This window comes from Canis lupus, chromosome 11 (genome assembly GCF_048164855.1).
Source record: "Canis lupus baileyi chromosome 11, mCanLup2.hap1, whole genome shotgun sequence".
NCBI lineage: Eukaryota > Metazoa > Chordata > Mammalia > Carnivora > Canidae > Canis > Canis lupus.
In genome coordinates, this window is record NC_132848.1 from 48,061,618 (window position 1) to 48,079,833 (window position 18,216).

Consider the following 18,216-nt stretch of genomic DNA (forward strand, 5'->3'; position numbering starts at 1 on the left):
CTATTATAAATAATGCTGCAGTGAACATAGAGTGCATATATCTTTTCAAATTAGTGTTTTCATTTTCTTTGGGTAAATGCCCAGTAGTGAATTACTGGATCAAAAGGTAATTCTATTTTTAATTTTTTGAGGAACCTCCATACTGTTTTCCCCAGTGGTTGCACCAATTTACATTCCCAGCAAGAGTGCACAAGGGTTCCCTTATTTCCACATCCTTGCTGGCACTTGTTATTTCTTATCTTTACTGGTATAAAGTGGTAACTCTTTGTGGTTTTGATTTGCATTTCTCTCTCTTTTTTTTAAAGATTTATTTATTTATTTATGATAGACATAGAGAGAGAGAGAGGCAGAGACACAGGAGGAGGGAGAAGCAGGCTCCATGCCGGGAGCCTGACGTGGGACTTGATCCTGGGACTCCAGGATCGCGCCCTGGGCCAAAGGCAGGCGCTAAACCGCTGAGCCACCCAGGGATCCCCTGATTTGCATTTCTCTTGTGGTTAGTGATGTTGAACATTTTTTTATGTGTCAGTTGGCGATCTATATGCCCTCTGGAAAAGTGTCTATTAGGTCCTCTGCCCATTTTTTAAATTGGATTATTTTGTTGTTAAGTGGCATAAGTTCTTAACATATTTTGGATATTAACTCCTTATCAGATATATCATTTGCAAATATCTTCTGCCATTCAAGAGATTGCCTTTTCATTTTGTTGATGGTTTCCTTTGCTGTGCAAGACCTTTTTATTTTGTGTAGTCCCAATAGTTTATTTTCCTTTTGTTTCCTTTGCCCTAGGGGCGTACCTGTAAATATGTTGCCTAAGACCAATGTCCAAGAGGTTACTGCCTATATTTTCTTTTAGGAGTTTTATGGTTTCAGATCTCACATTCAGGTCTATAATCCATTTTGAGTTTATTTTTGTGTATGGTATAAGAAAGTGGTCCAATTTCATTCTTTGGCATGTAGCTGTCCAGTTTTCCCAACATCATTTCTTTTTTTTTTTTTTTTTTTAAGATTTTATTTATACATTCATGAGAGACACAAAGAGAGAGGCAGAGACACAGGCAGAGGGAGAAGCAGACTCCACACAGGAAACCCGATGTGGGACTCGATCCTGGGATTCCAGGATCACGCCCTGAGCCCAAGGCAGACGCTCAACTGCTGAGCCACCCAGGCGGCCCTACCATTTCCTTATTAAAGAGGCTGTCTTCTCCCCATTCTTGTCTCCTTTGTCATAGATTAATTGACCGTGTAAGTGTAGGTTTGTTGCTGGGTTCTCCATTCTGTTCCATTGATCTATGTGTCTGTTTTTGTGTTAATACCATGGTGTTTGGATTATTATAGCTTTGTAGTATATCTTGAATTCTGGGACGTGATACCTCCAGCTTTGATGTTCTTTCTCAAGATTGCTTTGGCTATTTGTGGTCTTTTGTGGTTTTATTTATTTGTTAAAGATTTTGTTTATTTATTCATGAGAGAGGCAGAGACACAGGCAGAGGGAGAGGCAGGCTTCATGCAGGGAGCCTAATATGGGACTCGATTCTGGAACTCCAGGATCACGCCCTGGGCCAAAGGCAGGTGCTAAACCATTGAGCCACCTAGGCGTCCCTCTTTTGTGGTTTTATACAAATTTTAGGATTATTTGTTCTAGTTCTCTGAAAAATGCTATTGGGATTTTGATATGGATTGAGTTGAATCTATAGATTGCTTTTGGTAGTATGGACATTTAACAATGTTAAATTTGCTAATCCATAAGCATAGAATATCCATTTTCTTGTGTCATTTTTAATTTCTTTTTTTAATGTCTTAACAATTTTTAAAGTAAAGGTCTTTTACTTCCTTTTAATTGTACCTGTTGGATGGAAATGAAGGTGAATGGGATCATGCTCTTGGGCCAGCTACTTTCAGCATTAGAGCCATTGTGAAGGGAGCAGAGAGGGTATACACCCTAGCCTCTTAATTTTTTGTTGAGAGTGAATGCAGTGTTGGAAAGACCAGTGAGGCTTGGTTTACCAGCTCCAAGCAGAGAAGTTGGTATTGATTAATTATTTCTAAGTAGTCTGTATTGGCGGAAAGTGAGTTTCAAGACTTTGTTGTTTCAGAGTTGTACTCTGCTGCCAGATAAAAGCTTTTGAAGTCTAATTCAGATCAGATTCTCTTACTCAAGGTGTTGAGTGGCTTGTAGTTACAGAATAAGTTGCAAAGAATAAGCCCTACAGTCTTGCTTCTTTCTAGTGTCTAGTGTCTGATTGGAAAGCATTTTCCCCATGTTCTCTTGGAATTCTGCAGAGCACATCTCATTTCACATGCTGCATCTTCAGAGGAAAATTGCCTCTTGACTTTCTCCTCCTCTGTCAGATGGTTTGAATCAGCAGTGTGGGGTTTCTCTTTCTTTCTGGCACTTATTAATAGCCTCTTTTGTTATTTGTGTGTCTGTCTTCCTTACCCCTCATAGATTATAAGCCTGGTGCCTTGTAACAGCAGCTGTGGCATGAACATTTGTTTCCTGAATTAAGCTGAGGTAGTCTGATGATATATTCCCCCTTAATTTCTCAGGGAGAAATCGTTTTAGTCTTGTTCTTTTTAAAATAGTATTACTGTCCATTCTTGTCATTGCCTGGGCAGCTTATTTTCTTGTATTGTCTTTGAACTTTTTTTTTTTTTTAATTTTTTATTTATTTATGATAGTCACAGAGAGAGAGAGGCAGAGACATAGGCAGAGGGAGAAGCAGGCTCCATGCACCGGGAGGCCTGATGTGGGATTCGATCCCGGGTCTCCAGGATCGCGCCCTGGGCCAAAGGCAGGCGCCAAACCGCTGCGCCACCCAGGGATCCCTGAACTTTTTGATATATAGCATTTTATTAGTTTCAGCTGTACAACATGACTTGATATTTGTATATATTCCAAAATGATCACCACAATGAGTCTAGTTAACATGTGTCATTGTGCATAGTTAACAAATTTTTTTCTTGTGATGAGAACTTTTAAGATCTATTCTCAGCAACTTTCAAATAGGCAGTACAGGGCAGCCTAGGTGGCTTAGTGGTTTAGCGCTGCCTTCGGCTCAGGTCGTGATCCTGGAGTGCCAGGATCGGGTCCTGAGTCGGGCTCCCTGCATGGAGCCTGCTTCTCCCTCTGCCTGTGTCTTTGCCTCTCTTTCTCTGTCTCTCATGAATAAATAAATAAAATAAAATCTTAAAAAAAATAGGCAATACAATATTAACTATAGTCACTATGCTGAATATCATATCTCCATGACTTACTTATTTTAAAATGGTAAGATTGTACCTTTGGATACCCTTGACCTAGTTTGTCCACCTCCAGTCCCCTGCCTCTGGCAGCCACCAATCTATTATCTATATCTGTGAGTTTGTTGCTGTTGTTTTATTTTTTTAGTTTAGATTCTACATATAAGTGAGATCATGCAGTGTCTTTCTGTGTCTAACTTATTTCACTTAGCATAATGCCCTCAGGATCCATACATGTTGTAGTAAATGTCAAGATTTCTTTTCAGTTTTATGACTGAATAATACTCCATTGTGTGTGTGTGTGTACATACACCCCATTTTCTTTATCCATTCAAATAACTTAGGTTGTTTTCATTTTTTGTCTATTATAAATAATGCTGCAATGAAAATGGGGATGGATGCATATATCTTTTTGAGTTCGTATTTTTATTTTCTTTGGGTAAATACCCAGAAGTAGAATTGCTGAATCATATTGTAGTTCTGTTTTTAATTTTTTGAGGAACTTGCATACTGTTTCCCATAGTGGCTGCACCAGTTTACATTCCCACCAAGAGTGCACAAGTGTTCCCTTATCTCGCATCCTTGCCAGCACTTGGTATTTCTTGTCTTTTTCCTAATAGCCATTCTAACAGAGGTAAGATGATTTCTCACTGTAGTTTTGATTGGCATTTACCTGATGATGAGTGATGTTGAGCATCTTTTCATGTGTCTGTGGGCTATCGGTATGTCATCTTTGGAAAAATGTCTATTCAGATCTTCATTTTGATTGGATTATTTTTTTTGCTGTTGAGTTGTAAGAGTTCTTTATATAATTTGGGTATTAACCCCTTATTGGATATTTGTAGATATCTTCTCCTGTTCAGTAGGTTGCCTTTTCATTTTGTTATGGTTTCCTTTGCTATGCAGAAGCTTTTTAGTTTGATGTAGTCCCAATAGTTTACTTTGCTTTTGTTGCCTTTGCTTTGGGTGTCTGATTCAAAAACTTATTACTAAGACAGATGTCAAGGAGCTTACTACCTATGTTTTCTTATAGAAATTTTATGGTTTCAGGTCTTATGTTGAAGTCTTTGATCCATTTTGAGTTAAGTTTTGTGTATGGTGTAAAGTACTGGTCCAGTTTCATTCTTTTGCATGTGACTGTTTAGTTTTCCCAACACCATTTATTTCGCCATTCTATATTCTTGGCTTCTCTATTATAAGTTAACTAACCATAGATGCCATATATGTGTTACTTTATTTCTGGGCTTTCTATTCTGTTCCATTGATCTATGTGTATGTATAAAAATACTCTTGATTACTGCAGGTTGTTAATATAGCCTGAAATCAGGGAGCGTGATGCCTCCAGATTTGTTCTTTCTCGTGCTTTGGATAATCAGGTTTTTTTTTGTGGTTCCATGCAAATCTTAATGTTATTTTATTTCTGTGAAAAATGCTATTGGAATTTTGATAGGTATGCATTGAATCTGCAGATTGCTTTGGGTAGTTTGGACATTTTTTTTTTTTTTTTAAAGATTCCATTTATTTGTTCATGAGAGACACAGAGAGATAGAGGCAGAGATACAGGCAGAGGGAGAAGCAGGCTCCATGCAGGGAGTCTGACATGGGACTTGATCCCGGGTCTCCAGAATCACACCCTGGGCTGAAGGCAGCACTAAACCGCTGAGCCACCCTGGCTGCCCAGTTTGGACATTTTTAACAGTATTTTTCCTTTTTTTTTTTAAAGATTTATTTATTTATTCATGAGAGACAGACACACAGAGAGAGGCAGAGACACAGAGGAAGAAGCAGGCTCCATTCAGGGAGCCTGATGCGGAACCCAATCCCGGGTCTCCAGGATCAAGCCCTGGGCCGAAGGCAGGTGCTAAACTGCTGAGCCACCCAGGGATCCCCAACAGTATTTTTCCAGTCCATAAGCACAGAATATCAGAATATCTTTCCATTATTTATGTTTTCTTCAGTTTCTTGCATTAATGTCTTGTATTTTTAATTGCATAGTTTTTCACTTCCTTGGTTAAGTTTATTCCTAGGTATTTTTTCTTTTTGATCCAGTTGTAAGAAGGATTGTCTTTTAAATTTCCCTTTCTGCTAGTTTGATACAAGTGTACAGAAATGCAACAGATTTTTATATATTGATTTTGTATCCTGCAACTTTGCTGAATTTGTTTATTAGTTCCAAAAGCTTTTTGGTCAGGTCTTTAGGATTTTCTCTATAGAATATGTCATCTGCAAATAGTGTCAGTTTTACTTCTTCCTTTCTAATTTGGATTCCTTTTATTTTTCTTGTCTAATTGCTCCAGCTAGGACTAATAGTACTACTGTGTTGCATAAAAGTGGTGAGAGTGGGCATCCTTATCTTGTTCCTGATCTTAGAGGAAAAGCTCTCAGATTTTCACTGTTGGGGATAGCATTAGCTATGGGCTGACTTTACAACCTGCATCACCATAGTACTTTTCATTCTCCACTTTCTCAGAATTTTTTTGCTTTTCTGAAGACTACCTTTTTTTTTTTTTTTTTTTTTTTTATGATAGTCACAGAGAGAGAGAGAGAGAGAGAGAGAGGCAGAGACACAGGCAGAGGGAGAAGCAGGCTCCATGCACCGGGAGCCCGACGTGGGACTCGATCCCGGGTCTCCAGGATGGCGCCCTGGGCCAAAGGCAGGCGCCAAACCGCTGCGCCACCCAGGGATCCCTGAAGACTACCTTTAAACATTTGAAAATCTTTCCTTTCCCCTAGGTCACTTTGACCTTTTGTGGGTAATATGGAATTCACAGAAATATTTCTTCTTCCTTTTTTTTTCATAGAAATATTTCTTCTCAGTGTAAGCATCAGCATGTCCAAAACCTATACTTACACATCTATGAGGTCACGTTTTCTAGTAAAAAATAGGATATGGTATAAGTCACAGTACACACAGTACATAGGAAATATTATTTTGGGCACAATAACAGATTTCTTTAAAGTGTCAAAGCTTGAAGGCAATACTCTAGAGGAAAATGCAGATTTTTAAAAAAAATTTATAAAATCAACTGATGTTCATTGAGGATATTAGAAAATACAGAAATCTAAAAAGAAAAAAGCTGTCCATAACTCCATAAAGATAACTATTAATATTTTGGCATATTTTCTAATAGCATTTTTTCTGAGTAGAGGTAATTTTTATGTTTTCTATTTTTCTTTAACATTTTAGCAAAGTTATTTCCCTATGTTATTACAGATTCTTTTAAATATTTTAAATTAACCTTAATACCTAGTTACATGGATAACTTGCTTAATCATTCTCTTATAGATATATTTAGGTTATTTTTTCTCCTTAATCATTATTGAGAATTAATTTGTCTTTTACACACACCCCTACCCGCCCCAAGCCCCATGTGTATATTTTTGATTTTTTTTTTTTAAAGATGTCATTTATTTATTCATAGAGACACAGAGAGAGAGGCAGAGACAGGCTGAGGGAGAAGCAGGCTCTATGCAGGGAGCCCAACGTGGGACTCGATCCACGGTCTCCAGGATCACGCCCTGGGCTGCAGGCGGCGCTAAACCACTGCGCCACCGGGGCTGCCCATTTTTGATATATTTTGTTAGGAAAAGTTCTGAGAAGTAGAATCCTTTGGGAAGGGGATAGCACTAAATTTAAGTCTCTTGATACATATCACCAGATTTCTTTCTAAAGGATTGTACCCATTTACCTTTAATGATGGGAGGCATACTTTTCAACTATCTCCTTATTTGTACTTTTGCCCCCAAGTAAAGTTTGAAAGGCTTAGTTGAAGTCTGTCTGTGACTCATAATGGGGTTCTTTCCTCCCACCCAATTCCTGCTAGTGGGTAGGTCTCCTGCTTCTCACTGGAAGCATCTTTGCTTTTGCTTCTAGATCCCTACTTTGATTGACCGGATGCTTGTGTCATCTAACACAAAGACTGGGGCTGCAGGAGCTGAGGCCTTGTCCCTCTTGCTGAAGAGGCCCTGGGATCCTGCTGTGGGAGTGCTTTCTCATAACAAACCAGTAAGTCAGAGGAGCTCAGAATTTAACTATGGCCCATGAAATTTTTAGAATTCAGTCTCAGAACCTTAGTAAGAGGATAATAAATAACTTTTCCCATTAATAACTGGTTGTATATAGTGCTTTAGCATAGTTTCATAAGGAAATTAGCATTGTTTGGAATAAGAAAGGTATTGGGATGCTTAGGATTTTGTGGAGTAACACCTCTCTCTCACTGGTTCTCTGTTGGGGTTCTTCTTCCTTAGAGCAAACTCCCTGGCTCTCCTCTCATTCTCATTGCCTCCTCCGGGCCTTCTAGCTCCGTGTTTCCCACCTCACGCCGCCACCGCTTCTGGCAGTCTCAGCTGTCCTGCTTAGGCAAGGTATGTGTGGGAATAAGAGGAACTATCTCCTGGTTGGAGTAGAGTCTTGAAGGACTGAGGCGACGGAATGTGGGAGGGGGTCCAAATGGATGGACTTAAGTGTTGAGCATCCCCCCACTCTTTGTTTTTAATTTGAATGGTGCTTATCTAAAGTTGAAGGGATTTAGGGTAGGTTAAGGAGAATTGAGAGAAGATTAGAAACTTATCTCTGCTGGCATGGCTGGCACTTTCTTTCCTTTAGGTCATCCCTGTAGCCACCCATCTGCTGAACAATGGTAGTGGGGTCGGAGTTCTGCAGTGTCTCGAGCATATGATTGGGGCAGTGAGAAGCAAAGTATTGGAGGTGAGAGTGCCCTTGTTTCAATTCACTGTGGCATGCCCAGCATGCTGGGCTTGTTTTGCACCCAGCTATGTCCTCCTGTCTTACTGTCTTCTTTCTCTTCCCTCAAAGATTCACAGCCATTTCCCCCACAAACCTATTATCTTGATTGGTTGGAATACAGGAGCTTTGGTGGCCTGTCACGTAAGTAATTCCCATCTCATTTGGAAGTTGTCTTGGGATAGAATAATAGGCTATTGCTGCTGATTGCTACCATTAAGTCCTTTTTTATGTTCCAGACACTGTGGTAGATGATCTGCCTATATAAACGGCATTTTAAAGCATAAAAGACTAACTTTGTTTTCTAACTTTATTGTGGAAATTTTAAGCAGAAACCTAAAAGGAAAAAAAAAAAAAAAAAGAAACCTAAAAGGAGAACAGATGTAAAATAAAGCCTATGGGCCCCTCACCCAGCTTTACCAGCAGTTAACTCATGGCCAGGTTTTTTCATCTTACCCCTGCCCACTTTCTCTCTCCTCTAATTATTTTGAAGAAAATCCCAAATAGGGCGCCTGGGTGGCTCAGTTGATGAAGCGTCTGCCTCTGCTTCAGGTCATGATTCCAGGGTCCTGGAATTAAGCCCTGAGTTGGGCTTCCTACTCAGTGGGGAGTCTGTGTCTCCCTCTCCCTTGCCCCTCCCCCTGCTCATGCTCTTTCTCTCTCTCATAAATAAATAAAGTCTTGAAAAATAAAATAAAATTGGAGTCTTAATAATAAAGAAAATCCCAAACATTTCATTTGTATATATTTCAGCATATATCTCTGAAAAAAAATATTCCTCTTCCACTCCCAAATGTATGTACTATTCTCCTACCTTAAAAAAAGATACTAGCAGGCATAAATTTTAATAGTTTTGGAATTTGATGTTGTATTCATATTCTGTTCCTTTCTAAGACCTCAAGGAACCTTTCTTAATTATTTTACATACATTTATATGTACATTAGTTTGCATAAGTGTTCCTGACCTGTCCAAAGCCCCTATTCTCAAGTGGATCAAGTAAGTGGAGCCTATACTGCTTCATGTAGTGTGGTTAAGTATGACATCTAGGGCCACTGGAGGAAGGAGGCTACCTCCCTCTACACCCTGGTCTTGGGAATAGCAGAATTCAGTCAGCAACTGCTCCAACAAATTTGGGGTGCCTAGGAGCTCACCATTAAATTAAAAAGGAATAGATTTTCTTCATTTAAGGGAGAAGAGCAACATTTGTGCTCTCCTGGTTGCATTTGCTATCACTGGAGAGAAAAGTGAATAGGAGGACTTAAGTATAGGAATTAATAGGATGGAAGCATTGAACTTCCCGTCCTGTGGTTCAGCCCTCTGCTGGGGTTCTCTCAGGGCTCCATCTTGTGTCTTATGATCTTACTGCTGCCACTGGCTGGTTCTCCTGGGGATTAGTACTGGGGAGGAAGAGATGGGGACTAGCTGATAAGTCTGGACCACCTCTGGACTCTGGGTATGGTGTAGCTACAGTAAAGTCATTTGACCTTTAGACAAACTATTGTATTATTTCTAGGTGTCAGTGATGGAGTATGTCACTGCGGTTGTCTGCCTTGGGTTTCCTTTACTTACCGTGGATGGTCCCAGAGGGGTAAGCATGGAGTGCAGCTGATTACTGGGTCAGTGGCTGGTGAGAATAAGGGGGGGTGTGCATTGCACAAATTGGTGCTTAATGACTATAGTTGCCCAGCTGACTCCCCTCAGCAGACTTGCCTGGTCAGTGCTCAGTGAATAGGAACTGGCTGATTATAAAAACTATACATGTTTCAGGATGTGGATGATCCCCTCTTGGATATGAAGACTCCAGTCCTCTTTGTCATTGGGCAGAATTCCTTACAGTGTCATCCTGAAGCCATGGAGGATTTCCGAGAGAAGATTCGGGCTGAGAACAGCTTGGTGGTGGTTGGGGGAGCTGATGATAATCTCAGGTGTGTAGCTTCCCCAGAACTGTGAGAGAGCCATATTGTAGTGTTGGAGGAATGCCTATTAAGTGGTAATATAATTAGATACTAAATCTTCTTTGAAAGGGGAAACCATTTTACATATTAAACTAATTCAGATTTCTAAAAAGTTGCAAAAACAGTACAAAAAATTCTTAGGTACCTTTAACTCAGATTTCCCAAATGTTAACATCTCACATAATCAGAGTATATTATCAAAATGAGGATATTAACATTGTATGATAGTATTCTCTAATCTACAGACACAGATACTATCAATTGCCCCACTAATGTCCTTTCTCTGTCCAGTATCCAATCCAGGATCACATGTTGTTATTAGTTGCCTTGTCTCCTTGAGTTTGGTAATATTCCTAGGTCTTTCATGATCTTGACATTTTGAAGACTTCTGGCCAGTTTTTTTGTAGGCTGTCTCTCAATTTAGGTTTTTGACTTTTTTTTTTTTTGTGTGTGTGTGTGTGTGTGTGTGTGTGATTAGGTTGAGCATAGCATTTTTGGCAGAAATGCCAGAAATGATAAGCCCTCAGTGAATCCTCCCTGGGGATACATGTTGTTGATATGTCTTATCACTGGTGTTATGTGTGAAGGTGGCATCTTCCAGGTTTCTCCATTGTCAAGTTACTATATCTCCGTTTGCAGTTAGTAGTTACTCTGTGGGAAGGAGATAATTTGAAATAGTGAATGCAGTTTTGGTCATTGTGCTTTCACTGGAGTAGGCATTTCTTTATATTTTGTATCTTACTGAAGATGTATATGAACATAGGTTTCATTTGTATTAAACATCCTTTTATATATTATGGAATAAAAACAGCTGGAGTTTAGAATGGGCATCTTAGGTCATTGAGATGGTTGCTGGCTCCTTACAAGACGGGCTGCCTGTAGGGTCTTTAATGATGATTTCGTGAAATGTACTGAAAAATAGGTGGTGACATTTGTTGGCTTCCTTTTTTAAAAAAGATTTTGTTTATTTATTTGACAGAGAGCAAGCAGAGAGAGTGGCAGGCAGAGAGAGGGAGAGGGGGAGAAAGCAGGCTCCCTGCTGGCAAGGACTCTGATGTAGGACTCAATCCCAGGATCATGGGATCATTTGACCAGAGCGAAGGCAGATGCTTAACCCGCTGAGCCACCCGGGCACCTGGGCTTCGTGGTTTTTTTGTTTGTTTTGTTTTGTTTTGTTTTGTTTTGTTTTGTTTTAATATGCTCAATCTTAGAGCTTAATTTCATTTGTGTGCTTTAGCTAGTGAGCTTAAAGCAAGTACCTGCTCCTACCTATCTTGTCAGTTTCTTAGCCAAAGATGTTTAGAGAAGTCCTGGTTTTTGTTATTTGGCCATTTTTTTGTGGGCCTAGAGTCTAATTCTTCGGTGTTCAAGGCAATATTTTTTTGTAAATACATTGTCTTTGTTGGTTATTCAGACATTCTTATCTATAGGATAGATATGTGTGTGTTCGTGTGTGTGTGTGTGTGTGTGTGTGTGTGTGTGTTGCGTGGCAGTGAGGGAACATGAGAGGTTAGAATACCTTAGTGGGAGTTATAGTGTGAGGCTTCTTATGAAACGTGATTGCAAGGTGCGTGGGTATTGTCCTGAGAATTAGGAGACCTCGATTTAGTCTTGATGCTTTGCTAAGAACCATGCTAAAAACTGCTTAACTTCTGGGACTTGCTGGCCTCATCTGTAAGATGAGGATGCTATACAATGTCAGAGGCCAACAGCTAGTAAATTGGGGTCTCAGAATTTGGAAGCTCAGAATGTTTTTCTCTACCCTGTCACTTGGGGCCCTGTTTTTTTCTCTGCTGAGACCCACTGCCACCCCCCTGTCAGAAGCCAGAGGTTTTAGGGACTCTTGGGTGACTTAGCAGTTCAGTGTCTGCCTTCAGCCCAGGGCATGAACCTGGAGTTCCGGGCCCCAATCCCACATCAGGCTCCCTGCATGGATCCTGCTTCTCCCTCTGCCTAGGTCTCTGCCTAGGTCTCTGCCTCTCTCTCTTTGTGTCTCTCATGAATAAATAAATAAAATCTTAAAAAAAAAAAAAAAAAAAAAAGCCAGGGGTTTTAAAAATAGCTTCCAAAGAGGGGAGTGCAGCCATCTATGGCCAGTTACTGTTATCTCTTTAGAACTAACCTGTGGGGATCCCTGGGTGGCGCAGCAGTTTGGCGCCTGCCTTTGGCCCAGGGCGTGATCCTGGAGATCCGGGATCGAATCCCACGTCGGGCTCCCGGTGCATGGAGCCTGCTTCTCCCTCTGCCTGTGTCTCTGCCTCTCTTTCTCTCACTGTGTGCCTATCACAAATAAATAAAAATTAAAAAAAAAAAAAAAAAAAAAAAAAAAGAACTAACCTGTGACCACCTCTCCTCTTCTACTGATCTCATTACATATATTATTTTTGTAATCCCCACAAGTCAATGAGTGAGGTGTTATGATTCCCCATTTTTCAGATGTGGAAGCTAAGGTTCAGAGAGGTGGTGATACCTGCTAGAGGGCTAACATAGTCCTCCTTCCTGGGCCCAGGAAGAGAAGAAGAAACACAGAAGAGAAATCCATTCTTGCTCCTGTATTATGCCATGGAATGTTTAAGTATTTCTTCCTCTCTGTCTTTTAGAATAAGCAAAGCAAAGAAGAAATCAGAGGGGCTGACTCAGAGCATGGTGGACAGATGTATTCAGGTACACAGTTGTTTTATTTTATTTTATTTTATTTTATTTATTTATTTATTTATTTTTTCACAGTTGTTTTAATGTGTTTTTCTCAGTGAGGCTTGCCTTTCTGTAGCCTTTTAGCCTTGATCTCATTGGCCAATTTCTTTGGCTCTGAAGGGTGTGGGAGTATCCAGTGGGGCTTCTGGTAGAACTAAATCAAGCAAAGAAAAGGAGAAAGGGAGGGGAAGAAAGGGAAAGCTGTATGTAGCATCAGCAGAGCAGGGGTTTATTGGAGGAGTGGGGGAACACACTACCCCAGTGTGCCACCCCATAGAGGTGTCAGGGTGCAGGGTACTGCTGGTCTTTGGCTGAGGCTGGGGTTTGTGCCTGGCTCTGTGTGCATGGAGAGGGATCGGCACACCCGATGCCAAAGCTGGGGTTAATTGAATTGAGTTGAGCTTGTCGGGGAGGTTCCTGTTCCCTAGACTGAGGACTTAGCAGTCTGGGCCTCTCTTTACACTAGGATGAGATCGTGGACTTTCTGACTGGAGTGCTGACTCGCGCCGAGGGGCATATGGGCTCTGAGCCTCGGGATCAGGATGCTGAGAAGAAGAAGAAGCCTCGGGATGCAGCCCGCAGAGACTTGGGCTTTGAGGTCCCTGAGCGGGGCAGTCGGCCTGCCTCACCAGCTGCCAAGCTGCCTGCCTCACCCTCAGGCTCAGAGGTGATGCAGGCAGGGAGGGAGCACTTTTGCTAGGGAAGTTAGCTGTGGAGTTGATTCCTTCACTTGCTAGGGATGCTTGTCTGCCTTCCCAGTGCTGTAGTACTTTGAGTTCTAGTGGGGAGGATTTCTGACCAGGGAATTCCAGGGGGACGTGATAATTGGTGGTCAAATCCAAATATCTGGCTCAGCTCTTATCCTTCTCACCCTACCCAGGATCTTTCCAGTGTATCTAGCAGCCCCACCTCAAGTCCCAAGACCAAAGTGACCACAGTGACCTCTGCCCAGAAGTCCAGTCAGATTGGGAGCTCTCAGCTCCTGAAGAGACATGTGCAGCGGACGGAAGCTGTGCTGACCCACAAACAAGCCCAAGGTATAGGCTCCTTGGCCCAGGGGCCCCTCAGTTTATCTTTTAGAGTGATGTCATGTGGTATTTGGAAAGTATTGGCATCTGTAGCTTCTTCCAGGACCATGGGAGAGGCACCCTTTCCCACATTTCTGTCCAGACAAAATTAGGTTGCAATGAATACCAAGGATTGTTTTCAAGGGTAAGACATCACAAAAGGTCTGTGCATTAGTGGAGCTGTATAGTTCCACTAATTATAGCTTTGCTTTGGTGTTCTGGGGAAGTTTGGTTTTATGAGCTGACTACGTGTGTACTTGCCTCAATTTTTTTTTTTTTTCTGACTCCCAATTAGGGAAGCTACTTCTGTTCTAGGCCCTGCCTAGCCACTCCTGCAGTCAGGGCACTATTCAGGTCATGTGGAGAAGGTGATTAGCTTTATTCCTCAGATTCCAGGGCAACTCAGCTGGCATCATGCCCTTTCTTTGTTGTGCCCTTGAAGAGTTAAGGTTCCCACACTGGGACTTTCCATGAAGTTTGTTGGGGTTTCTCCAGATAGGCTTTAGATTAGTCTGGGAAATGTTTGTATGGTTGAGATCAGAGTCTGGAAAACAGTGTGCTACTGAAGCTATAGAAAAGGGAGTTTTGTGAGCAAGGAAAAAGGAAACCATAGCTCTTCCTCTGCCCCCACTTAGGTCCAGTTGGGCAGCCCCAAGGTAAGGCCTTTTGGGCATTGTGTTTGGTGATGTATCCAGGAGCATGCAGCATTGGAAGTCTCAGGAACTTGGAAAGAGGTAGCACAAGAGCTGGCTGTCAAGTAGAAATATGCAGAGGTGACAGCAAGCTGATCTCACTTCCCCTGTGTTTCTTTCAGTGGAGCCAAAGGGTCAGGACTTAAACTCAGGCCTGTTATGAGGATGTCCTTAAGAGTGGTGCTAACAGGGAACATGTGTGAGTGGATCGTTGAAGGCAAAAAAAAAAAAAAAAAGCAGGCTGCTAGGGTCCACGTGGGTGGTCTGTGACCTGATCTTCTTAAGCGGTGGCCAGAGCCAAGTTTAGGGTGGGTGATGTTCCAAGAGGCTTTTGATGAACAGAGAGTCAGTAGTCTGCTTGCTTCTGGAGGGGATAATTAGTTGTAAATCTAAGGAATTCTGGAAGGCTGATTGGTGATCTGGGTTAGAAATGGGACCCGGAGTATCATGGCACAGAGCAGCAGCCATAACGCCCTGGCTTTTGTAGGGCTCATAGGCAAGAGGGAATGATTATAGCTAACTTTTACGGAGCCCTGACTACCTGCCATGCCTGTTTAAAAAAGTTTTCTTGGCACTTGAGTTGCTGTTGCTCATTGAGTCTTGGCAACGGCCCCATGAGCAGGTATATTTATTATTTTCAGTTTATACATGATTCCATGGAGCTGCTAGGAGTCAGGTTTCAAACCCATACAGTAATTCTGGAAAAAGCCCTTGTTGACCATTTCCTAGAACATTTTCATGTCTTTTTCTTATTCCCTTTCCTTTTCTCCTTTCTCTGGCTGGCTATGATTCTGTAATTCTTTCTGATTCATTCCAGCACAGTTTGCTGCTTTTCTGAAACAAAATATGCTGGTGAGGAAAGCTCTTCCTCCCGGCACCTCCTCCTGTCTCTTTGGTGAGTATTGCTCTTCCTCTCATCTTTTCACGCTCTACTCTCTGCTTCTCTCCACTTCTTCCTTGTTTTCTTCCTCATCCTGCCTCTCATTTGTCTCTGGTTTCCTGCTGTTCTTTTCTCTTTTCCTTTTTCTGTCTTCTGATTCTTTTCTTGGCTGACTCCTTTTGCTTACTCCTCCATAGTATTTGCTTTTTCTCCATACTTTGTTTGCCTCTCATGGTTTTTCCTTTTTTGTCTCCTGTGGCTCTTGACTCTGCTTCTCCTGTATGTGCCTGTGGCCTATTGCCTGTGAACCTGAGTTTCCTTGTGTGTTTTTCTCCCTGTGCCTCTGGTTTCCTGCTTCCATCCTGGCCGCTACAAGCACACCAGCCACTTATCAGCATAAAACCTGTAGCTCCTTTCCCTTTTACCTGCCTTCCTATTCTGATTTTAGTCAGTGCATTTATTCCCTAAGCGATTCTTTTAGCTGGTTATACCCTGTGGCCTGGAGTAGCTCTCTGTGGCCCAGGCCAGGAGCCCCATCCCTGCCTGCCATCCTCATAGGACTATTGTTTTCCTCCCCACCCTACCCCTGATTGCCTATGCTAAAAAGAGGGCCTATGGTGGGCTTCTGGTTTTATTTTTATTTTTTTATTTTTTTATTTTTTTTTATTTATTTATGATAGTCACAGAGAAAGAGAGAGAGGCAGAGACATAGGTAGAGAGAGAAGCAGGCTCCATGCACCGGGAGCCCGATGTGGGATTCGATCCCGGGTCTCCAGGATCGCGCCCTGGGCCAAAGGCAGGCGCCAAACCGCTGCGCCACCCAGGGATCCCTGGGCTTCTGGTTTTAAAGAGAAGGGAATCTCTAAGGAAGCCTGAAGGATAACTTCAGATTCCGAGAGGCTTGGTCATGTGCAAGATGAGTATGTTTGATTCTGTGGAGGGGGAAGGCTATGTGTGAACAGTTGGCCTTTCTCTGTACTAGTACAAATGACCTGCGGACTACTTGTGACATGGGCCATTGTTGCCCTGTTGCTTTTGGGCAGGAGCAGTAAAGTTGTCTTGGCTAAGATGCTCCTTTACCTAGTAGCTACTCAAAGCCAGTGTCAATTCCTGGCAATAATTCTTCTTGTTGCCTTCATTTGGCAACCAAACACTCAACCTTGGGCTCTTAGGACAGAGTAGGACTCTGAGAGCCTGTGAAAATCTCCTCTGTAGAGAGGACTGGGTAGTGTGCTCCTCTACTACTGCTTTGTGGGATGTTTCCTGTACCCCAGCTATGTGATGTGGGGTGGGCCTGAAACAGGAAAATTACCACATTGAGTCCAGGAAGCATGGCTTAGGTCCCTTGTAGTGAGTCCTCTGTTGTTTGGCCTTTGGTAGGCAGGGTTAAGGTATCTTCTCCTTTCTTTTTGTTCCCACCAACTCAGAGCCCCCTACCTTCTGTCTCCAGAACAGGATAAGGGATGGGGATGGGGCTATCCTCTGAAAGGGCAAGGTGGCCTTGTACCACAGGTGGGACCTGAGTGAGGTGGGATTGAAGCATTGGCAGTTGCCTTTGAAGTGTGATTTTGTGTGTGACACACAGACATGCCCATGCTGGTGCTGTCAGTGTCTCTCGGGCTTTTTTGGATTGTGGAAGACCTTACCGCAGGTCCATCTCTTAGTTCCCATTTCATCAGAACAAACGGAAGAGGCAGAGAAAGAAGATCTTAGGGTCCAACTGAAGCGCCATCATCCCTCCAGTCCTCTTCCTGGCAGTAAGACCTCCAAGCGACCGAAGATTAAGGTATCCCTTATCTCCCAAGGGGACACAGCTGGAGGGCCTTGTACTCCTTCCCAAGGAGGAGTTCCAGAAGGTGAGTTTTTCTTGGCCTGTTTAAAAAAACTGAGCTGTCTCAAACCACATAACATTACTCTCTTGGTGACTACTTGCTGTACAACTAAGCCTCTGCTTCAGTGTAAGATGTGCCTGGAGCAGAGAGGACATGCGGTAGCACGTGGGACAGACATGGACAGTGACCTGATCTAAGCTAGGATCGGGGAGGCAGAACGAGGATCAGAGGGAGCTCAGGGGTCATTCAAAGTATCATTATATTTTGTTCTTTACCAGTTTCAGTTAAAGATAAGAAAATATTCCAAGGATGCCTGGCTGGCTCAGTTGGTAGGGCATGTGACTCCCAATCTCAGGGTTGTGAGTTTGAGCCCCTGTTGGGTATAGAGATTATTTAAAAATAAAATCTTAAAGTAAATAAATAAAATATACCAGAAAGTTTAAAAAATAGAAGAAAAATAGAACTCTCAACTCTCCCTATTCTACTGTACTTGATCTTCATTTTTCTTTGACCAATCTTTGTCCATAATATTTTGCATTTAGCCTAGGTTGTGAAACTCTGAATAGTAGGGGCCAGCCAGGACTGACTGGTGACCTTGGTGTTTTCTGTTTTGCAGCTGTGGGAGGGAAGCCCATCACCATGACGCTGGGGCAGGCTTCAGCTGGGGCCAAAGAGCTCACAGGGCTTCTCACCACCACCAAGTGAGTCTATTTCTTGGCCTCTCTGGCTCTGTTCCTTTCTTTCTCTTCACCTTTTTCCTGGTTGATTTAGTGCTTGGAAAGATGGTGGAGGTTGGATTTTGTCAGTTTGGAAATATGACTTCTTTCTTAGTGGGATCTTTGTCTTTTTTAGGGGGTTAGCTCAGAGGTTTGTTTTGTTTTGTTTGTTTTTTTATTTAAAGTTTGCAGAGCATCCCATAGCTATTGCTTCAAGGTTTGGTTTGAAGTTTTAACTTAAGGCCTGACTTTCAGAAGGACTAGAGACTGAATTCAGAAGGTGGGACAAGGAAACTCTGGGTTCTAGTGTTCATTACTATAAGCGTTGCTGGGCCCCACTCTGAACCCTTCCTATGTTGTCAGGGTCTGTTGCCCTCTAACCTTTGGATAAT

General features: G+C 42.2%; 1 protein-coding gene across 19 annotated transcripts in view; it reads left to right on the plus strand.

Annotated features, from left to right (window-relative positions):
• The window catches only part of KANSL3 (KAT8 regulatory NSL complex subunit 3), a 43,625-nt gene that overhangs the window by 15,226 nt on the left and 10,183 nt on the right, over positions 1-18,216 (plus strand). For 12 of the 19 annotated variants that reach the window (XR_012003307.1, XM_072768151.1, XM_072768156.1 and 9 more), the window contains 12 exons: positions 7,118-7,249; positions 7,492-7,608; positions 7,850-7,951; positions 8,060-8,131; positions 9,502-9,576; positions 9,756-9,913; positions 12,544-12,607; positions 13,104-13,304; positions 13,518-13,674; positions 15,214-15,291; positions 16,941-17,132; positions 17,725-17,809. Coding sequence is in view for 17 of the 19 variants with exons in the window: in XM_072768151.1 (XP_072624252.1) it covers positions 7,118-7,249; positions 7,492-7,608; positions 7,850-7,951; positions 8,060-8,131; positions 9,502-9,576; positions 9,756-9,913; positions 12,544-12,607; positions 13,104-13,304; positions 13,518-13,674; positions 15,214-15,291; positions 16,941-17,132; positions 17,725-17,809 (1,433 nt within the window). In the remaining 2 variants the exon portion in view is untranslated. The remainder of the gene's footprint in view (positions 1-7,117; positions 7,250-7,491; positions 7,609-7,849; positions 7,952-8,059; positions 8,132-9,501; positions 9,577-9,755; positions 9,914-12,543; positions 12,608-13,103; positions 13,305-13,517; positions 13,675-15,213; positions 15,292-16,940; positions 17,133-17,724; positions 17,810-18,216) is intronic. The other 7 variants (XR_012003308.1, XM_072768160.1, XM_072768167.1 and 4 more) reach the window with 1 other exon arrangement.